Source organism: Lithobates pipiens, unplaced genomic scaffold (assembly GCF_037356315.1).
Source record: "Lithobates pipiens isolate NorthernLeopardFrog02 unplaced genomic scaffold, aLitPip1_a1.2 Scaffold_13, whole genome shotgun sequence".
Lineage (NCBI taxonomy): Eukaryota > Metazoa > Chordata > Amphibia > Anura > Ranidae > Lithobates > Lithobates pipiens.
This window is the reverse complement of record NW_027507718.1, coordinates 328,957,324-328,980,284: the sequence shown is the minus strand read 5'-3', so window position 1 is coordinate 328,980,284 and position 22,961 is coordinate 328,957,324. Positions and strand designations below refer to the sequence as shown.

At 41.2% G+C, this 22,961-nt stretch overlaps 1 protein-coding gene across 2 annotated transcripts in view; it reads right to left on the bottom strand.

Annotated features, from left to right (window-relative positions):
* Positions 1–13,021: 13,021 nt before the first annotated feature.
* Positions 13,022–22,961, bottom strand: part of USP38 (ubiquitin specific peptidase 38) — a 35,507-nt gene continuing 25,567 nt past the window's right edge. For both annotated transcript variants that reach the window (XM_077476961.1, XM_077476962.1), the window contains exons 8-11: positions 18,720–18,813; positions 18,525–18,631; positions 15,866–17,201; positions 13,022–13,995 (exon numbers count right to left, since the gene is read on the bottom strand). In XM_077476961.1, the coding sequence (XP_077333087.1) occupies positions 13,834–13,995; positions 15,866–17,201; positions 18,525–18,631; positions 18,720–18,813 (1,699 nt within the window). In that variant the 3' untranslated portion in view covers positions 13,022–13,833. The remainder of the gene's footprint in view (positions 13,996–15,865; positions 17,202–18,524; positions 18,632–18,719; positions 18,814–22,961) is intronic.

The following is a 22,961-nucleotide window of genomic DNA, read 5'->3' as shown; positions in this document are numbered from 1 at the left end:
CCAGATGCTAACACCAAGTTGAAGCCCTTGTATACTGCCCCTACCACACTCTTTGAATGTACAAAGGAACTGGAGGATGTCTTCAATCAGTTGAAAGCTGATATCCATCAAATTGCCTAGCCAAAACAAACCATTCCAACTGTATTGCTCTGCCAAGGGAGCCACAGGCACACACATAGTGGCCTATGAAACCTTTAATGTAAGCTATAAACTATACAACTCAATTGAAAAACAAACTGAACTCTTTTTTGGGAGGGGAGAGTAAAAATAAAAAAATGTGGTTGCATAAATGTGCACACCCTCTTATAACTGGGTATGTAGCTATGTTCAGAATTAAGCAATTCACATTCAAACTCATGTTAAATAGGAGTCAGCACACACCTGCCATCAATTAAAGTGCCTCTGATTAACCCCAAATAGAGTTCAGCTGTTCTAGTAGGACTTTCCTGAAATTTTCTTTGTCGCATCCTACAGCAAAAGCCATGGTCCGCAGAGAGCTGCCAAAGCATCAGAGGAATCTCATTGTTAAAAGGTATCAGTCAGGAGAAGGGTACAAAAGAATTTCCAAGGCATTAGATATACCATAGAACACAGTGAAGACAGTCATCATCAAGTAGAGAAAATATGGACATCCCTCCAAATTTGATGAAAAGATGAAAATAAAACTGGTCAGGGAGGTTACCAAGAGGCCTACAGCAACATTAAAGGAGCTGCAGGAATATCTAGCAAGTACTAGCTGTGTGGTACATGTGACAACAATCTCCAGTATTGTTCATATGTCTATGGGGTAGAGTGGCAAGATGAAAGCCTTTTCTTATGAAGAAAAACATCCAAGCCTGACTAAACTTTGCAAAACACATCTGAAGTCTCCCAAAAGCATGTGGGAAAATGTGTTATGGTCTGTTGAAATCAAAGTTGAACTTTTTGGCCATAATTCCAAAAGATATGTTTGGCTCAAAAACAACACTGCACATCACCTAAAGAATACCATTCCCACAGTGAAGCATGGTGGTGGCAACATCATGCTGTGGGCTGTTTTTCTTCAGCTAGAACAGGGGTCTTAGTCAAGGTGAAGAGAATTATGAACAGTTCCAAATGCCAGTCAATATTGGCACAAAACCTTCAGGCCTCTGCTAGAAAGGTGAACATGAAGAGGAACTTCATCGTTCAGCATGACAACGACCCATACATCCAAATCAACAAAGGAATAGTTTCACCAGAAGAAGATTAAAGTTTTGGAAGGGCCCAGCCAGAGCCCTGACCTGATTACGATTGAAAATCTGTGTGGTGATCTGAAGAGGGCTATGCACAGGAGATGCCCCCGCAAATTGACAGATTTGGAGTGTTTTTGCAAAGAAGAGTGGGCAAATATTGCCAAGTCAAGATGTGTCATGATGATAGACTCATTCCCAAAAAGACTGAGTGCTGTAATTAAATCAAAAGGTGCTTCAACGAAGTATTAGTTTAAGGGTGTGCACACTTATGCAACCATATTATTTTAGCTTTTTATTTTTACTTCCCTCCACCTAAAAGATTTGTTTGTTGTACAACTGAGTTGTACAGGTTATTGGTCATATTAAAGGTGGAAAAAGTTCTGAAATTATTTAGATTTGTCTCATTTTTGTACATCACAGACACCTGACATTTTAACAGGGGTGTGTAGACTTTTTATATCCACTGTACATATACAGCGTTCCCAAACCGCCTCTGCCCATTGCAATGAATGGGCAGCGCAGCAACACAGGAGTTTTTAACCTCTTTTTTGCGGTTAAAAGCACCCCGATAGCAGCCGAAAAATGCTGCTAAACCACTTCAGCCCGGAAGATTTGGCTGCTTAATGACCAGGCCATTCTTTGCGATATGGCACTGCTTTGCTTTAATTGACAAGTGCTCGGTCGTGCGACATTGTACCTAAACAAAATGATGTCCTTTTTTCCCACAAATAGAGCTTTATTTTGGTGGTATTTGATCATCTCTGCGGTTTTTATTTTTTGTGCTATAAACAAAAAAAGAGCAACAATTTTGAAAAGAACACAATATTTTGTACTTTTTGCTATAATAAATATCCCCAATTTAAAAAAAAAAGAAGCAAATTGTTTCCTCAGTTTAGGCCAAAATGCATTCTTCTACATATTTTTGGTAACAAAAATCGCAATAAGCGTATATTGATTGGTTTGCTCAAAAGTTATAGCGTTTACAAAATAGGGGAAAGATTTATGGCATTTTTATTATTTATTTATTTTACTAGTAATGGTAGTGATCAGCGATTTTTATCAGGACTGCGACATTATGGCGGACAGATCGGACACATTTTTGGGACCATTGACAATTATACAGCGATCAGTGCAATAAAAATGCACTGATTACTGTGTAAATGTCAATGGCAGGAAAGGGGATAAGACTAGGGGGCGATCAAGGAGTTAACTGTGTTCGCTAGTGTGTGTTCTAACTGTAGGGGGATGGGAGTGACTGGAGGAAATGACAGATTGTTGTTCCTAGCTAGTAAGAACTCACGATCTGTCTCTCCTCTCCTCACAGAACAGGGATTTGTGTGTTTAAACACACACGTCCCTGTTCTGGCTCTCTTGTGAACGCCAGCCACGCGCATTGGCAGCCCCGCAGTGCAGCGGGCGCGCGCCTGTTATCCCGCTTAATGGGACCGGTGTACAGCTACAACGGTTCATGGGATTGTGCCGACCTGCCATGGTATAATGATGGCGGCCGGTCGGCAAGCAGTTAAACAACTGTAAAGCACTATTAAAACGAGAGGCGCTTTACTGTGAATGCACGGGTGGCCCCAGTGTGAAAGGGGTCTTAAACTAATACTTTGTTGAAGCACCTTTTGACTTTATTACAGCACTCAGTCTTTTTGAGTATGAGCATATCAGCATGGCATATGTTGACTTGGCAATATTTGCCCACTCTTTGCAAAAACACTCCAAATCTGTTGAATTGTGAGGGCATCTCCTGTGCACAGTCCTCTTCAGATCACCCCACAGATTTTTAATTGGATTCAGGTATGGGCTCTGGCTGGGCCATTCCAAAATGTTAATCTTCTTCTGGCGAAGCCATTTCTTTGTTGATTTTGATGTATCCTTTGGGCCGTTGTCATGCTGAAAGATGAAGTTCCTCTTCATGTTCATCTTTCTAGCAGAAGCCTGAAGGTTTTGTACCAATATTGACCTCTACCTTGACTAAAGCGCCTGTTCGAGCTGAAGAAAAACAGCCCCAAATCATGATGTTGCCACTACAATGCTTCACTGTAAGTATGGTGTTCTTTTAGTCATGTGCAGTGTTTTTGCTCCAAACATATCTTTTGAAATTATGGCCAAAAAGTTCAACCTTGATTTCTTCAGACCAGAACACATTTTCCCACATCTTTTTTGGAGACTTCAGATGTGTTTTTGCAAACTATAGCAGGGCCTGGATGTTTTCTTCATAAGAAAAGGCTTCCATCTTGCCACTCTACCCCATAGCCTAGACATATGAAGAATACAGGAGATTGTTGTCACATGTACCACACAGCCAGTCCTTGCCAGATATTCCTGTAGCTCCTTTAATGTTGCTGTAGGCCTCTTGGCAGCCTTCCTGATCAGTTTTCTTCTTCTCATGTCATCACTTTTGGAGGAACGCACTGTGTGTCCTGTTATATCTAATGCCTTGCAAATTCTTTTGTACCCTTCTCCTGACTGATACCTTTTAACAATGAGATCCCTCTGATGTTTTGGGAGCTCTCTGCGGGTCATGGCTTTAGCTGTAAGATGCGACTAAGAAAATGTCAGGAAAGACCTACTAGAAGAGCTGAACTTTATTTGGGGTTAATCGGAGGCACTTTAAATGATGGCAGGTGTGTATTCACTCCTATTTAACATGAGTTTGAAAGCGTGATTGCTTAATTCTGAACACAGCTACATCCCCAGTTATAAAAGGGTGTGCACACTTATTCAACCACATTATTTTAGTTTTTAACCCCCCCCCTAAAATATTTCAGTTTGTGTTTCAATTGAGTTGTATAGTTTATAGGTCACACTAAAGGTGGAAAAAGTTCTGAAATGATTAATCTTGTTACATTTTAACAGGGGTGTGTAGACTTTTTATATCCACTGTATATGTAAATACAATACCATCAACTATTTACATAATGAGAAGGGATAATGTACTTAATTTTTTTAATTTCATTTTTTTTAGGTTTAACATTATACAAAATATTCATACTTAACTCATAATCTCATTCACAAAATACCAATTCCAGTCCCCTCCCTCTCCTTTACTTATATATCCTGCCTTTCTACTTCCATTCCCTTCCTTCATGTTCTCCTCTCCTCATTCTCGCGCCTTCACTATTCCGGAATATTTCCTTGTACTCTTAAATTCCATCCAACTTTTCCATGCCTTTACAAACTTTCTTTTTCTATCTTCTTCACAATGATACAGTTCTTCCAAATTATATATAAAATCTACCCTTCCAATCCATTCTTTTAATGTTGGGCTTTCTACCAATTTTTTGGTATCAGGCATTTTGCTGGGTTTATTAAATGAGGTATCACTGTTTTCTTATACTTTTTATTGTCAGGTTAGTGCTATGAAATAAATAAGTTTCTGGATTTTTAGGCATAATCACTCCCGTTATCTCCTGACTCAATTGTCTCACCTCTTGCCAAAATGTCTGTTTGTTAACATTCCCACCATATGTGCACAGTTGTTCCTTTCATCCCACAACCTCTCCAACAGAGCTGTAATTTCTCGGATTGATATTTATGTACTCAATGTACCATTGGTTCCGCCTATAAAGTAAAGATCTTGTTTATCTGATTTTGCCCTGACCTTATTGGGTATGGCAATGTTTTTATAAAATGCCTAAACTGAAAATAGCTTAACCAATTATTCTTTTATGTCTTAATTCCTGAATTGTGCATATATCTCCCTCTTTCATAATATCTTTTGATTGTGCATTTTTATCTTTTATTCATACTCAAAATAGTGTCTCATTCCCTGGTAAAAAAATAATTGGTTCCTGAAAGTGGAAGTAGTGGTGAATTATATTCCCATTTCTTTTGTTTGTGCATTGAATCCCAAATCCTAAATACATTCATTGTTAACACACTTGTATCTTTGTAACAAATGACAAAATTGTTGTTGTACCCATATCACCTTATGCAATAGTGTCTGTCCTGGGATGAACCCCACTTGATCAGTGTGTATCAACTCTGGCATTAGTCCCTTCTATCTTGGGCTAATACTTTAGCATAAAGCTTTGTATCTGTACTCAATCATGATATTGGTATGTAGCTAGCACATTGGGGTTTATTTACAGGCATACCCCACTTTTAAGTACACAATGGGGGTTATTTACTAAAGCTGGAAAGTGCAAAATCAGGCTCACTTCTGCATAGAAACCAATGAGTTTCTAACCTCAGCTTGTTTAAGCTTTGGTAATAAAACCTGGAAGCTCATTGGTTTCTATGCAGAAGTGAGCCTGATTTTGCACTTTCCAGCTTTAGTAAATAAACCCCATTGTGTACTTAAAAGTGGGGTATGCCTGTACTAAAGGCAAATAAACTTTGCACTTGGAAGTGCAGTCACTGTAGACATGCAAGAAAAAAAAAAAGAGTGTTATATCCTTTCCTTCTTTTGGTATCAATGCAATATAAGCCATATATATAAGTCTTTCCTCATTTGTACCCCTTCCTCAAAAGCGTTCCAATAAGTGCATAGTTTTGGTACCAGTTGATCTTCAAACTTTTTAAAATAAATTTTGGGGAATCCATCCGGTCTTGGGCTCTTTCCTGTAGCTGTCTCCTCTATACATATTTCTTCCTGTGTTATAGGTCTCTCTAGTCTAGATCTAATAAACTTTCCTCCTTTAGTTTGGAAAATGTCGCTTCTTTTAACCACTTGCTTACTGGGCACTTAAACCCCCCTCAGTCCCAGACCAATTTTCAGCTTTCAATGCTGATGCACTTTGAATGACAATTGCGCGGGCATACAACACTGTACCCAAATGAAATTTTTATCATTTTTTTCCCACAAATAGAGCTTTCTTTTGGTGGTATTTAGTTACAGCTCAGAGTTTTATTTTTTGCTAAACAAACAAAAAAAGATGCAAAAAAACAAAAAAAAAACAAATCATGTTTAATAGTTTGTTATAAAATTTTGCAAACGGGTCATTTTTCTCCTTCATTGAAGTGTGCTGATTAGGCGGCACTGATGGGCTGCACTGGTGGGCACTGATGGGCTGCATTGATGGGCACAGATAGGCTGCACTGGTGGGCACTGATAGGCATAGTTAAGGCGGCACTAATAGGCACAGATAAGGCGGCACCGATGGGCACAGATAAGGCGGCACTGATGGGCAAAGATGGGTGGCACGGATGGGTACCACTGATAGATGGGACTGATGGGCACTGATAGGTGGCACTGCTGGGCACTGATAGATGACACTGATGGGCACGGATAAGTGGCACTGGGGTGAAGCACCTTTGAGGCAGATTGTGGGCACTGCTGGGTGGCACTGTGGGCACTGCTGGGTGGCACTTACTTTTTAAACATTTGGCACTGCAGGGGGCAGGTGGGCACTAGCAGGGCTGGCCGTGATCGGGACTGATGTCCCGATCACGGCCGCCGGTGATCGGCTTTTTTTTTTTTCTCCTCGCGCTGTCAGCGCGAGGAGGAATAATAGCCGATTACCGGCTCCGTTATATCACATGATCAGCTGTCATTGGCTGACAGCTGATCACGTGATAAGGGGTCGGGATCGACCCCTTGCACGGATCGGTGATCAGGCGAGTCTCATGGACTCGCCGATCACAGAGCGCGCAGGCCGCTCGTGCATGGGACGATGTCAATAGACGTAGTCCCGGCAAAGGAGATCCGCGCTGTAGCCGTCATTTGGCTATAGCGCGGATCTCAAGTGGTTAAAAAGGTCTGTATATTTTCCTTTCTTTTGGTATCAGTTACTTGTTCCCCAGTTGCTCTTACTGAGCATAAAGTCCCATAGAACTCTTTAAAAATGTTGTGATGTCTGTGTATATCAGTTCACTTGATCTATTTTTAATTTTTCCTATAAAGTTAACTGATTTTTTTTTTCTTAATGTTCCTGCTAGGTACTTTCATGGTTTATTTCCCCATTGATATCTTTCTTTATTCAGCCTATTAAAAGTTTTCCTTGCCTCCTGCTCCATTAACATATTTAACTTATCTCTTTTTAGCACCAACTGATGTTGGATGTCGCTTGTTTCTCCTTTTTTTTATGTATTTGCTCTAACTCATGCAATTCCTCGAGGCAGAGTTCACACCTAAGCAAATTAGATGAAGGTTTCTCTGCATCCAATTCGCATAGCAGGAGAACGTGACTGGCTCCCTATGGAGCCGGTTCGCATATCTCTTTTGTGGCTGCAGAGCGCACTGCACAAAAACGCTGCATGTCTTTAGCTCCATTTGAGGGCCAAATTCAGGCATTGGACCGGCTGATTCATCCCCGAATCGGGGAACAGGGACACAGAGCGCTCCTGTGCGATCTGCAGTGGGTTACAGCGCGAACCCGGTCTTCATATTTAATTTATTTTAACCTTCCTTTCTTTCTTCTTCTGATCTCCTATTGAAGTCAGGATATCTCTTATATAGGCCTGGGGAATAATGTAATTTAAACAGTGTGTGTTTAGTATCACTTTAACCACTTGCTGACCGCAAAACGTATAGAAAACATTCCAGTTTACAAGTGGTTTACCATAATTATGGCTGAAGATAGCAGCCGTAACCCTGCTATTTTTTATTTTTTTTTGGTGGCGGGCTTTCTCTTAAAAGCGCTCAGATCGGCTCGTGAGCCGCTGGACCGCTTTCAGGAGCAGCAGGAAGGGACATCCCCGGCGCTTGCCGGTGTTTCCCAATCCGACAATGCCACTGACTGGTCACACAGGTGATCAAAGAATAGATCTGCTTTGATCACCTATATGGCCCTGGAGGACCAGAGCGATGCCATGACACCCACTTCTGATCCAGCCTGGAAGTAAACTATTTTTTTTTTTTTTAAAGCAAAAGATCAAAAAATGTAAAGGTAAAGGAGAGATTTTGGGTTTTGAGCCCAGGCCTCTCCATAAAGAGGACCTGTCATCCTTATTTTAAGGATGTACTGTATTATTACAAGGGTTGTTTACATTCCTTGTACTAGTAATGAAACTGAGCAAAAAATTTAAACGGGACAGTGTAAAAATAAAAACATTTTTTTTTCATAGCGCCCCCATCTTTCCATTCCCCCTTTGCAGAAACAAACGCATATGTAAGTCATGCATTCATATGTAAATGGTATTCGCACCACACTTGAGGTATCGCTGCCATTGTTAGAGCAAGAGCAATAATTCAGCAAAAAGGGGGATTTCGCCATGTCAGACAAGTGTGTTGTTGCCACATCCCTATTTTATAGCAAGAAGAGAAAATCCCTCTTCGTTGGGACTTTGTAGGCAACAACCACACATAGATTAAAGAATATATTTATTATGTATACACAAAAAATTTTGATCATTAAAACATGAAATGATCATTTAACCACTTCAGCCCCGAAAGAATTTACCCCCTTCCTGACCAGAGCACTTTTTGTGATTCAGCACTGCGTTGCTTTAAGTGACAATTGTGCAATGTGGTTACCAAACAAAATTGACGTCCTTTTTTTCCTACAAACAGAGCTTTCTTTTAGTGGTATTTGATCACCTCTATTTTTTTGCGCTGTAAACAAAATAATAGCGACAATTTTGAAAAAAAAAAAATTATTTTTTACTTTTTGCTATAATAAATATCCCCAAAAAATATATAAAAAAAAAATTTCCCCTCAATTTAGGCCGATGCGTATTCTTCTACATATTTTTGGTTAAAAAAAAAAACCAAAAAAACCCCGCAATAACCATTTATTGGTTTGCGCAAAAGTTATAGCGTCTACAAAATAGGGCATAGTTTTATGCCATTTTTATTGATAATTTTTTTTTACTAGTAATGGAGGTGATCAGCGATTTTTATCGTGACGACGACATTATGGCAGACACATCGAACAATTTTGACACCTTTTTGGGAGCATTGGCATTAATACCGTGCTCAATGCTAAAAAAAAATTGCATTGATTACTGTAAAAATGTCACTGGCAGTGCAAGGGTTAACCACTAGCTGGCGCTGTAGGGGTTAAGTGTGTCCTCAGGAGTGATTCTAACTGTGGGGGGAGTGGCTGTGTGTGACACGTCACTGATCAGCGCTCCCAATTACAGGGAGAGCTGATCAGTGACAGTGTCACTAGGCAGAATGAGGAGATGCTCGTTTACATTAGCATCTCCCCATTCGACAATCGCAGGTATCCCCGCAGACATCGGGTCCTGGGGACCCGTGATCACGGTCATGGAACTCGCCCACAAGCCGCCTCTTAAAGGGTAATGTACTGATATGTTAATCTTCCTGATTACTCTCCGGTACAAAGTGGTCTCCGGTACCCTTGCAAACTGTAATCTGTCCTGTTCTTTGTCTTTTCCTTTTTTGTTTTTGAAATCTATGTTTTTTTGATATGTCTTTTTAAATGATCATTTCATGTTTGAAATGAAAAAAATAGACCAAAATTATTAATAGTGTACATAAAACACAACATAACAAAATTCCTGCTAAATTGCTATGTAAACTAGAGCCTTAAGAACAGTAACCTGTCAATAAGGGTAGGGGCATAGTTGTTCAAGACAGGTCCTGCAATTTGAAGGCAGCCTACAGGCTTCTACATGACAACAATCATTTTTTCATTCATATTTACTACCCTTGTTATGATATATAGTGTCATGCTAGCTGTGCCTGTTTCCCCACCTTTTTATACATTGTACCAGATATGCCCTGTAGCTCACTTGTACCCCTTTGACAGTATCCACGCAACATTTTTTTTTCCAACTAAGCATTAGTCCTTTATTATAAAGCAATAAACAGATTCACAGTTTACGAATTTGCTGCAAGATTAGGTTCCACTGCACCTTTGTCCCACTGCTTTATAAATACATTGATATCCAGGTTAAGGGTTTGGCTTGAAAAAGCCTGGACGGCCTTAAAAATGCATAGCAATGCCCCCTGATGTCACATCCAGTCTGCTGTGTTCTCCGCAGAGCCCTCCATAAGCTTCTTACTCCCTGGCTGGGCCCTGGATCTACATCTTGATAGCATAGGCTGTTAGTTTTTGGATTGGACTCCACAACTCCAGTGCACCACCACACAATCCAGCTCTTGACTTAAAGCATCATTTTTTTTTCACGTTTATAAAAGAGTTGCCTAAATACAGATAGGTCCATATGTATTTGGACACAGGCACAATTTTATTTTTTCAGGTATTTCCCAAAACATATTTAAGCTAATGTTATATAATGGATATGGGCTGGAAGTGCACACTCGCAGGTTTAATTTGAGGGTATGTACATCCAAATCAGAGGAAGGATTTAGGAATTATAGCTCTTAAGAATGGCCATCCCCTTTTTCAAGAGACCAAAAGTAATTGATTTAAAAAGCTGTTTTATGGCCAGGTGTGGGCTACTAATTCATTATTCCTTTATCAACCAACCACAAGGTCCAAACCATTGATACGCCTGAAGAATAGAAAAGCCAGATTAGACTTTGCCAATAAACATCTAAAAAAAAAAAAAAAGCCAGACCAGTTCTGGAAAAGCATTCTTTGGATGGATGAAACTGAGATTAATCTGTACCAGAATGATGGGAAGAAAAAATGATCCAAAAGCACACAACATCGTCTGTAAAACATGGTGGAGGCAGTGAAATGGCATGGGCATGCATGGCTTCCAGTGCCACTGGGTAGTGGTGTTTATTGATGTGACAGAAGCAGCCGGATGAATTCTGCAGCGTTTAGAGATATACGGTCAGCCCAGATTCAGCCAAATGCAGCAAAGTTGATTGGATGGAGCTTCACAGTACAGATGGACAATGATCCAAAACACACTGCAAAAGCAACCCAGGAGCTTTTGAAGGAAAAGAAGTGGAACATTTTGCAATGGCAGAGTCAATCACTTGATTTTTTTTTATGGCTTGCGCAGCGGTCTTACAAATAAAATTTTTTGGTAACATTTTTTTTTTTTTTTATTATTTTAAAAAAAAGTAAAGAAACCAGTAAAGTTAGCCCCATTTTTGTTGTATAATGTGAAAGATGTTATTACGCCAAGTAAATAGATACCCAACATGTCATTCTTTAAAATTGTGCATGCTCCTGGAATGGCGACAAACCACAATACTTAAAAATTTCCATAGCAGACGCTTTAAAAAAAGGTTTACAGGTTACCTGTTTAGAGTCAGGAGGTCTAGTGATAGAATTATTGCTTTAACGTTTGTGGTCATACCTCACATGTGTGGTTTGAGCACAGTTCACATATGTGGGCATGACTTATGTATGCGTTCACTTCTGCGTGCGAGCTTGGAGGGACAAGGCGCTCTATTTTTTTTTCTTTTACACTGTCCCTTTAAAAAAAACATTTTTTGATCACTGTTATTCCTATTACAAGCGATGTAAATATAAGTAATTAATAATAGTAAATTTTTACACACACACACACACACACACACACACACACACACACACACACACACACACAAAAAGGCCCTTTAACCACTTCAATACCAGGCACTTAAACACCTTCCTGCCCAGACCAATTTTGAGCTTTCAGCGCTGTCGCACTTTGAATGACAATTGCGCGGTCATGCTATACTGTACCCAAATGAAATTTTTATCATTTTTTTCCCACAAATAGAGCTTTCTTTTGGTGGTATTTGATCACCTCTACGGTTTTTATTTTTTGCGCTACAAATAAAAAAATACCGAAAATTTTGAAAAAAAAAATGATTTTTTTTGTTTCAGTTTCAAAACTCTGTAAATAAGTACGTTTTCTCCTGCACTGATGGGGCTACACTGATGGGCACTGATAAGGCGGCACTGATGGGCACCAATGAAGTGGCACTGATAGGCGGCACGGACGGACACTGATAGGTGGCACAAATTGGCACGGATGGACGGCACGGATGGGCGGCACAGGTGGGCACTGATAGGCGGCATTGGTGTTATACTATAGTAATGGATGCCAATCAGTGCCAAACAATAATGCATGCCAGTGATGCCCATTGTGGGCACTGATTGGCATCCATTATGGGCACTGATTGGCACCCATTGTGCTGACTGTCCCTGGTGGTCTAGGGAGGATTACCTTTTCCCTGGTGGCGTCCCTGGTGGTCCAGTGTGGGCATCCTGGGGGGGGGGCTGTGCTGATAAATCGATCATCAGCACAGACCCCCCCCCTGTCAGAGGAGCAGCCGATCGGCTCTCCTCTACTCGCGTCTGACAGACGCGAGTGAGGGAAAGGCGATCACAGGCTCTTCCCATTTATACTGTGATCAGCCGTGATTGGATACGGCTGATCACGTGGTAAAGAGTCTCCGTCGGAGACTTTACCGAGATCGTAGTTGCCGGGTGTCAGACTGACACCCCGCAACAACGATCGCCGCAATGTGCGCCCCTGGGGGCGCGCAGTGGCTCATAATCCTGATCACGTCATATGACGTCCGGTCAGGATTATGCAACCACTTTGCAGCCGTCAATTGCCTATAGGGCGGGCGGCAAGTGGTTAAAGGTTTGAAGTGACGTTTGACATCGCTCTGGTCCTCCAAGGGCATAGAGTCGAGTGGGGCCAACTTGTCCTCACGTGACTTCCTGCCCATCCCTCCAGCACATCGATCGTTTTCACCCATATTGATATCTCCAGTAAACGGGGAAAGTAGCGTGGGGGGGTTGCACCTCTCTGTCTGCCCATAGAAGTGATCCCGTGGTGAATCTGCCACCGGGACCATTTTTATCTGAAAAAGGATCGCCTGCTGTTTTTTTGAATTGCAGCCATCTGATGACTGGTAATCTGCAATATATAAAATTTTAGTTCTTGGGTTTAGATATAATTTTACACAATGGTCTTAATTCTGCTGAGCACCGCCGACACAATACATGAAAAGACCAGAAAAACTGTAATAATGACTCATTAAAGCAATTTATGGAACCACTGTGTTTTTTTTTTTCTCTGGCAATAAAATAAGTTCAAGATGCAACTCTTAATATTGACAATGTAGAATACATAATACACTCCAAAGGGATCTCATTTCTCATTTACAGGACTGCAAGGCACATACATAATTTTCCCTCGTTTATACATGGCAGATGTAATCCCTGAAATAGAATTTTAAAAAAATTCTAAGACAACTTAGAAATACTATAAAGTTAGCATTTGTTTCTGGTTAAAAACTGTAGAATTTCATGCAATCTTTTTAAAAAGTGATGTCACAGATTATATACATACATATTCTGATGCTTATAATGAAGCTTTAGTGGGGGGAAAAAAATACCCTGAACTAGAACACAATAGGAGACAGTTATTGCTTTCCGCATAGATTGCACCATAAAGCTTTCAATACGTTGGAAAAATGGAACACAAAACCACATGTTCCATATATAATACAATACTATCTCTGGATACATTTCTGTATGGGGAACAAAAACCATCTGTGCATGTTACTCCGGTTCTTACATTGAAGCACCACTATATACATTTATCTTTGCTTAACCAGTTCAAGGCATTATAGGAAACAAATATTGGTGTGCACCAATTCACACACACATTATCTCTGCAAATATAAATTATAAGCTGCCTAATAATTATATTGGTGTTTGAAGGAAAAATTTGATATGTCACCACTTTGGAGAAGTGAGAAGATTGGACTACAAAGTCAATGTCCAGTGTGGTTTAATCATCAGTGCATAATGGACACTATTTAGATTTTTTTTTTTTAAAAGACAAGTCTGCTGATGGTGCTGAAACCTCCATCTCCACCACCGCCACTCGGCCCACAACTTCCAGGAGGGTCATTGTCATCAAATCCATTGGGTCTGAACGAGCAGGAAGCAGATGCTGCTTGTAGAGCCCGCGCACGGGCATTAAGTTCCTGTTCCTGTGCAAACAGACAAATTACTATTAAAAAGGGAGCCTTCATTAATGAATACATCTCTATATATGCAAACCACCTAAATGGCCCTTAAGAAACTCTTTGTAATATTTATGCTCTTCTGCAGCCATTTTTTAACATCAATGCTTCATCGAATATTGAACTGCACTAACCCAATTGCCAGCCATGTTCTGTGCTGGGTAGATTTGAATGTGGCCAGATATCAAGACTTGAGTTCCTAAGGGTACAGTCCCATTTATACCTAACGGGAAGCAAGCAGAGCCAGTGCGAAGGAGAATTTATTTCAGAAGAAATAAACACTGGAGGAGGCTTTCACAGTCATATGAAGCTAGGCAAGAAACTGAGGAACGGGAGGTTAGTGCAGATCATGGGGGACTTGGGGTTAGCATTGTAGACCTCCCCGCAGAATATACTTACCTTCCTTTTCCTTCCTTGCCACTACCCAGTGTTTTGCATGGTGTGAGCCACATGCTTTTCCATAACTAGAAGCACCAAGAATTTTATTTGCACACTACTAAGGGGTCAGGAGGGCAAATTACAGAGGTGTCAGGAGTACATGCTACTGGAGGGTCAGGAGGGTTCATAAGTGGTTTTCCGGTGCAGAGCAGTGCAGGGAAGCTGCTATGGCAGAGCTACCTGTTCTGGTATGCTGATTCCCACTGGGACTGCTAGTTCTTCACATGATGTTACCCATAAGCGTATTGAACGAACTGGAGAGAAGGGCGAGCAGGGATCAGAACACACGGATACAAGAGCCCGAATTTGCCTGAGTCCTGTCAAATCCAACAGCAAATCCTAGGTGGCAGACGCATTCCCTGCCTTGAAGCATGCCCCTTGTACATGAGGCTGCGGGGCAGGGAATGGCTCCGCTACCTAGGACTCGCTTTGACTGCTTCCCGGCTTGAGAGCTCAGGTAATAAGACGTCTGAGTTCATTGCTTCTGTGCTCTGCCACCTGGGGGAATGATGGTGGGGAAGAGCACTTGAGGGTCAGCAGAGCAGGGATTCGAACGCGATCTACCAGTAGCCGGCAGTCGACAGGGGGAATCATGATTGACGGGTTGTCTACCTCTGATCTAAAAGTAATCCTGAATAAAAAAATGGCTCAAAATATATATTAAAGCACACATTTTGCTTTGCTTAAACTGGCAAAGCACAAGCAAGCTGTAAATGTTGTTCAATCTTGTGTAATAACAGAATTCTCAGTACAATTACAGTGTTCAACAACTGCAAACAGGAAGCAGAGCTGGAGTATGTAATGGAGCAAATATGACTGCCGCCACGCCCATTGATTAACCACTTGAGTCCCTAACAATGTAAACTACGGACATAATTAAAGTAGAATTCCAACTAAAGCCTGACTAGTCTTATAGATGCTCCCTGCCATTTCCCTACATCAAAAAAAAATTATACTTCATTTTTCAGATGCAAGGAAATGGAGAGGGACACCTGAAAACAACTGAATCTTTTGTAGTCAGGTAATTGCTGGGAGGGGGGGGGGGAGCATTTTCAATACAAGTTAGGATTTAGTTAGAATGCTACTTTAAAGTATATCTCAAAGCCCCGTTTGATAGCGGTCACCAAAACAAATGGCCTCACTTACGGTTTCAGTAAAAACCTAAAATGTTAGGCTTTCCCTCACAGTTCTAGCAACAATGGTACCAGGACAAGAAAGGATGAATCACCCCAGAACAGACACAAATCTGCTAGATGTTCCAACTCTGCTCTTGTCTATTCGAAACATAAGAAAAGTTTTAGCTTAGATACAAGCAACATTTAACAGGTTTTAGAATGGTTTCTTTGAACTGCTGGGCAGGAGAGGTAAAAACAACCAGAAGACGTAGATGCAATTTTACCTGTAAGTAGAGCTTATTGTCCTTGGTAATGGCATCCATCAGCTCCTTCTGAAGTGGTGGTTCCCCATTTACCCAAAGTCCATTTACTGCACTAGGATGCACATTACTGGTATCACTACAACTGTGCTTTTTATATAACAGCACATAAGCTGTGTCCTTTGGAAACCGATTGGTGATATTTAAAACTGACTGAAATGAAGTAAATGTCACTCGGCTATCATTAAACAGAAACCATTCTTTAGACATGTCTTTACATGCAGTGTCATTTTCAACAACTGAGTTTAAGGTGTCTTTGCTCACTAAAGGACCTTGGTAAGGTTTCTCATGGTAGAGATATTGTGATGTACTGGTGACATTCCTTGCATATGAATAGTAATGGCCACTTTCTGAAGAGGTACCAGAATGGACCACAATAGAGCTTAGAACATAAGGGACAAGCTTTGTGCAGCATAGATCTTCAATACCAGATGGTTTCAGCTTTTTAGCCAGGTTCTCACTGACATCAGGAACATCTGCATCTTGAGTTCTATCTTCAGAACAAGCCACTGAGGTAGACCTTTCAACTGGCAATTCAAGTGCCAGTGGAATGGACACATTATCCAGGATTTTCCGTCTCACGTGACATTTAGGGTCATATGAAAACCTTAACAGAGTTAAAATGAGGTATTCCGGTTCTTCTATTATATGCATAGTCTTTTCAGCGTTCTGAAGGGAAGCACATTTTTCACAATGATATCGATTTTCTCCATCAAGTATCTCTGGTGCTAGGAAATAGCTCAACAAGTCTGTAACAGAAGGCGTTTCATCCTCATCAGCCTTTCTACACCGGTCACTGTTAGGCGACAATGCGTTGTCACATGCTGGTGCATCCACAGAGGTGTTACTACTACTGGACTGAAGACCCCTGACAGCAGACTGTAGTTCAGTGGACTTTACACAATCATCTTGTGCTGAAAGAACAAAAACGCTCTGCGCTTCACCAGATGGGGCAACATCTATTTCTATGCAATCATCATCTTTCTCTTTTGGTGAGCAGATCATGGTTTGGACAGGTTTATCAGATGACGGACAAAAGGCCAGAGAAAGGTCAGTGAAGGCTTCCATCTTCTGAGAAGTGCTTCTACAGTTCAGGCAGCAAATGCTAGTTTGTAGCTTCCCTCCAAACATACCCTCTATTAAAGTCTTCTCTTCAAGACCCCATCCTGTGTTCTGCACTCGGGGAAGGGCATCTGTCCCTCCAGATTGTGACGATTGCAAACCATCATCAGTAACCATTGGATCAGCAGCAGGCATTGAGGAGGACAAAGCTCTGAAGGATTTCTCTTCTTCATGTAGCCTATAAAGATATAAAATATACTGCTTTACCAATTACAGACATCATTAATGTACTGTATGACCATTCCAAAATCTTAAAACAACTCTACCATTACCATTTGCAAGTTTGACAGATATAAAGGTAAAGCGGATGTAAACTGCGGATGTGGCAAACCCCCTCCCCCAAAAAGAAAACAAAAAACTGCAAGGCATAGGTATAATGTGTTAGTATGCATTGCATACTAGCACATTATGAAATACTTACCTTAGAACAAAGCCCTTCAGCGCTATAATATCACTGCTGAGAGGACCAACATGTTGCACCTGACTTTCTTATGGGTTCGCAGACTCCAGCTATGCAACTGGCTGAAGCCGCAATGACGTCATTTGGTTCCGGCACAGTATGCCAGACCTTCAGAGCACATGCACCAGTGATGTCACTGGCTGCATGTAGGGTGAATATCTCCTAAACGGTGCACGTTTAGGGGAGATATTCCTTTTACCTACAGGTTAGCCTTATTATAGGCTTACCTGTAGGTAAAAATTACCGAGCTGGGCTTACTACTGCTTTAAAGCTGAACTGAAATAAACAAAAAAACAAACAACTATGTATATAATGCATGCATTAAATGCTTATTTCTAGGGGTACTGGAAGAGACTATTTAACCTACTCTCTTGCTCTGGGTAGCGTCAGTACTGTTCCATTCTCATTGGCACTGTGGATGATCCATTGGAATCATGTACAATACCTTGTACATCGAGGAGGTGATCGTGCAACTGCAGAAGAGAGCACCTTTGAGGCAACAGAGCTGGACCAGTCACATGGATGAAGGAAGCTTACTGCAGCCGGAGATGAGGCAAGTGTTACTCCCTATTCCTGTACCCCTTGAATTAACCAGCCCTACAAAAAAAAAAAAAAAAAAATCCAGCCCAGAGCTCAGCTCTAAAATCATTGTTGCCTGACAAATGGCAGGCTATGTCTTTAGTCCCTTCCTGTAGATACAGAACTGATCTTATTCAACAAAGCACAGTAGTGTTGATATGTAGGGTATAGTGACCAATGGAAGCCTTTTTCTTCTTGCGAGTACAGTAAAGTGAAAATTAAACTAGTTGCTACAGGCACTTTGGAATATCCATCTAAAGACCACAAGAATCCACAGTCCATTTGTAATGTTATTTTGACTTGAGAGGCATATAAAAAATTTCCAGCATGTGCTAGAGAGACAACTATTATTTTTAAACCTTGTGCACTTATCATTTTTGTTTTCAAATTGATATCAACAGTGTTTGCTTGACCTAAGCTATATATTTAAACATCAAAACAAAAAGAAGAAAATGAAGCTACCTGTCTAAAAGAAAGCGGAGGTACTCTGAGCAGTCCTGCTGAGATCGTGGTGTGAACCAAGGTGGCCTAGAAGACTCAAAGAAAATCTGAGGAGCATAAGCTTCCCTCTGCACAAAGAGAAATAAAGTTAGATTTTTGTTGCTAGTCATCACTGATAAAAGGCAATGGTCAACGTCTAGAATGATAAAAGGGTACCTGAGTGTGTGCCAAAAAAGCAAAGAGATGTTGCAGTTTTTTCATTAGTAAATTGCACCCATTCAAATTCAGTGACAACACATGCCTCCTGAAACTAAATAGATTTATATTAAAAAAAATCAGGCCATTATCATACAGTAAAATCAGTTACATTTGCTCAAACTTCACTGAGAATTAAAAAAAAGTATTACAGGCGATACTCGAAAAATTTGAATATCATGCAAAAGTTCATTTATTTAATTTATTTCTAACTAATATATGAGATGGTTCAAGCCGTGATTTGTCATAATTGTGATGATTGTGGCTTACAGCTCATGAAAACCCCAAATCCACAATCTCAGAAAATTAGAATATTACATGCAATCAATAAAACAAGGATTCTACATAGAACAATATAATCGAAACTCTGAAAAGTATAAGCATGCATATGTACTCAGTACTTGGTTTGGGCCCCTTTTGCAGCAATTAGTGCCTCAATGTGCTGTGGTATGGAAGCTATCAGCCTGTGTCACTGCTGAGGCATTATGGAAGACCAGGATGCTTCGATAGCGGCCTTCAGCTCTTCTGCTTTGTCTGGTCTCATGTCTCATCTTCCTCTTGGAAATGCCCCATAGATTCTCTATGGGGTTCAGGTCAGGCGAGTTTGCTGACCAATCAATCAAGCACAGTAATCCCACGGTCAATGAACCAGGTTTTGGTGCTTTTGACAGTGTGGGCAGGTGCCAAGTCCTGCTGGAAAATGAAGTCAGCATCCCAATAGAGCTTGTCTGCGGAAGGAAGCATGCTTCAAAATCTCCTGGTAGATGGCTGCGTTGACCCTGAACTTAATGAAGCACAGTGGACCAACACCAGCAGATGACATGGCTCTCCAAAACACAGACTGTGGAAACTTCACACTGGACTTCAAGCATCTTGCATTGTGTGCATCTCCATTCTTCCTCCATACTCTGGGTACTTGGTTTCCAAATTAGATGCAAAATTTGCTCTCATCAGAAAAGAGTACTTTGGACCACTGAGCAACAGACCAGGTCGGTTTTTCTTTAGCCGAGGTAAGACACGTCTGACGTTCGTTTTTCAGGAGTGGCTTGACAAGAGGAATATGACATTTGAAGCCCATGTCCACGATCCCTTGATGCACTGACTCCAGCCTCAGTCCACTCCTTGTGAAAGTCCCCAACACTTTTGAATAGCCTTTTCCTGACAATCCTCTCCAGGCTGCGGTCATCCCTGCTGCTTGTGCACCTTTTTCTTCCACACAACGTTATATTAATGTGCTTTGATACAGCACTTTGGGAACATCAATTTCTTTTGAAATTACCTTTTGAGGCTTTCCCTCCTTATGGAGGGTGTCAATGATGGTTTTCTGCACAACTGCCAGGTCGGCAGTCTTTCCCATGATTGTGATTCTTACTGAACCAGACTGAGAGACCGTTTAAAGGCTCAGGGACCCTTTGCATGTGTTATGGCTTAATTATCCGATTAGAGTGGGACACTTTGAGCCTAGAATATTGCACCTTTTCACAATATTTGAGATTGTGGATTTGGGGTTCTCATAAACTGGACGCCATAATCACCCCAATTATGACAAATCATGTCGTGAACTATCTTGCTTTGCATGTAATAAGTCTATCTCATATTACTTTCACCTTTTAAGCTGCATTAGTGAAATAAATGAACTTTTGCACGATATTCAAATTTTTTGAGGAACACCTGTAGTAGGCATAACTATTTTTTTGGATGGCATGGGAAAAGAATTAAACCCTATGTCAAGTTTTTACTGCAGTCTGCTATTGGAAAGAGTCACCACTGTTTGTTCCGATGAGATCATGTCCCTTTGTCCTGCATGGGAAGAGTGTGTCTACCTAAAATATTTTGAATACCCCCTTACATAAAGCATAACAACCCCATGCAATCATCTTTTTTTGCTTTGCACTTATATTTTTTAATGAGCAACATTTACCCTTAAAGTCACTTAGCCTTTTTTCCATGTCCTACGCACAAAAACATAGGAACTGGCATAGAGAGATTTGGTCAGGATCAATGGTGTCAAAGCCGAGAAAAAAAGGCAGATAATTATCCATCATGCCATACCATCAGGGAGGCGTGCGACTGGCCCAATTTATTCTACCACAGGACAACCACCCCAAAACACCCAAATCTCATTAAAGCATATTGCCACCCAAAAATAGAACTTCCACTTTAAGTGAAGGTGACCCCCTGACATGCCACATTTGGCAAGCATTTTTTTTTTTTTTTGGGGCATCCAACTTCCACTTCCTTCCAGGGCTCTGCAGAGCCAGACGGAAGTTCACCTCCCCCCTCCCTCTGTGCAATCTTCTGGGACACATCACAGGTCCCAGAAGATTGCCCGGCCAATAACAGAGCGCAGACGGGCTCCCACAGTCACAATTTCGGTGCCGGGGGGGGGGGGGGGGGGGCTTCGTTCACCTGCATCGTGGGACAGGTGATTGTCTGATTATTAAAAGTCAGCAGCTACACTTTTTGTAGCTGCTATTATATGGCTAAGAACTATCTTCAGTGTAAACAAGGAGTCCTGGAAATGATGGTTTGGCCCCCATAGAGCCCTGATCTCAACATTGCATCTGTCTGGGATTACATGAAGAGACAGAAGGATTTAAGGCAGCTTACATCCACAGAAGATCTGTGGTTAGTTCTCCAAAATGTTTGGAATAACCTACCTGCCAAGTTCCTTCAAAAACTGTGCAAGTGTACCAAGAAGAATTGATGGCGGTTTTGAAGGCAAAGGGTGGTCACACCAAATATTGATTTGATTTGGATTTCTCTTCTGTTCATTTACTTTCTATTTTGTTAATTGATAAAAAATAAAACTATTCACACTTCTATTTCTGAAAGCATTCTTAATTTACAGCATTTTTACACACCTGCCTAAAAATTTTGTACAGTTCTGTATATATGTATAGCAGGGAAAAGAGGTATTGAACACGTCACCATTTTTCTAGGTAAATATATTTCTAAAGGTGATTTTGACATTAAAAATTCTCACGTCGGTAACAACCCATGCAATTTATACATACAAAGAAACCAAAAACAATTATGTTTAGAAATTAGGTTATGTATAATAAAATGGAATGACACAGAAGTAATGAGCATGCTAACTGAAATGTAATACTTGTACAAAATCCTTTGTTGGCAATGACAGCTTCAAGAGGCCTCCTTTATGGAGAAACTAGTCACATGCATTGCTCAGGTGTGATTTTGGCCCATTGTTGCACACAGTCTTCAAATCTTGAAAGTTCCATGGGCCTCTTCTGTGAACTTCGATCTATATTTCTTTTCATAGATTTCTACTGGATTCAAGTCAGGTGATTGGCTGGGCCATTGTAACCGCTTTATTTTCTCTTTGAAACTGATTGAGAGTTTCCTTGGCTTTGCGTTTGGGATCATGGTCTTGCGGAAATGGCCACCCTCATTTCATCATCATCCTGGTAGATGGTAGCAGATTTTTTTTTTTTATTAAGAACGCCTTGGTACATTTTTCCATTCATCCTTCCTTCAATGATATGAAGTTTGCCAGTACCGTACGCTGAAAAACACCACACCATGATGTTCTCACCTCCAAAGTTCTCTGTTGGTATGGTGTTTTTGGGGTGACGTGCAGTGCCATTTGAACAAACATGGTGTGTATTATGACACCCAAACAGTTCAGTTTTTGTTCTCATCTGACTAGACTTATTCGCACAGTATTTCACAGGCTTGTCTAAGGCCCCTTTCACACGGGGGCGGTTTTCAGGCGTTACAGCGCTAAAAATAGCGCCTGTGTAGCGCCTGAAAAAAACCGGCCCCTTTCACTCCAGTGTGAAAGCCGGAGGGCTTTCACACTGAAGCGGTGTGCTGGCAGGACAGTGAAAAAAGTCCTGCTAGCCGCATCTTTGGAGCGGTGAATTCACCGCTCCTAAACCGCTCCTACCCATTGAAATCAATGGGACAGCGCGGCGCTTTGCGGGCGGTTTTAACCCTTTTTCGGCCGCTAGCGGGGGTTAAAACCACCCCGCTAGCGCCCGCAGACCGCCACTAAAACGATGGTAAAGCGCCGCTAAAAATAGCGACGCCCGCACCGCCCCAGTGTGAAAGGGGCCTAAATGTTGTGCAGCTTCAACATGCTTTTTCTTCAGTAATGGAGTTTTGCGTCGTGAGCATGCATACAAACCATGGCAGTTGAGTGCATCACTTATTGTTTTCTTTGAAACAATTGTCCCTGCT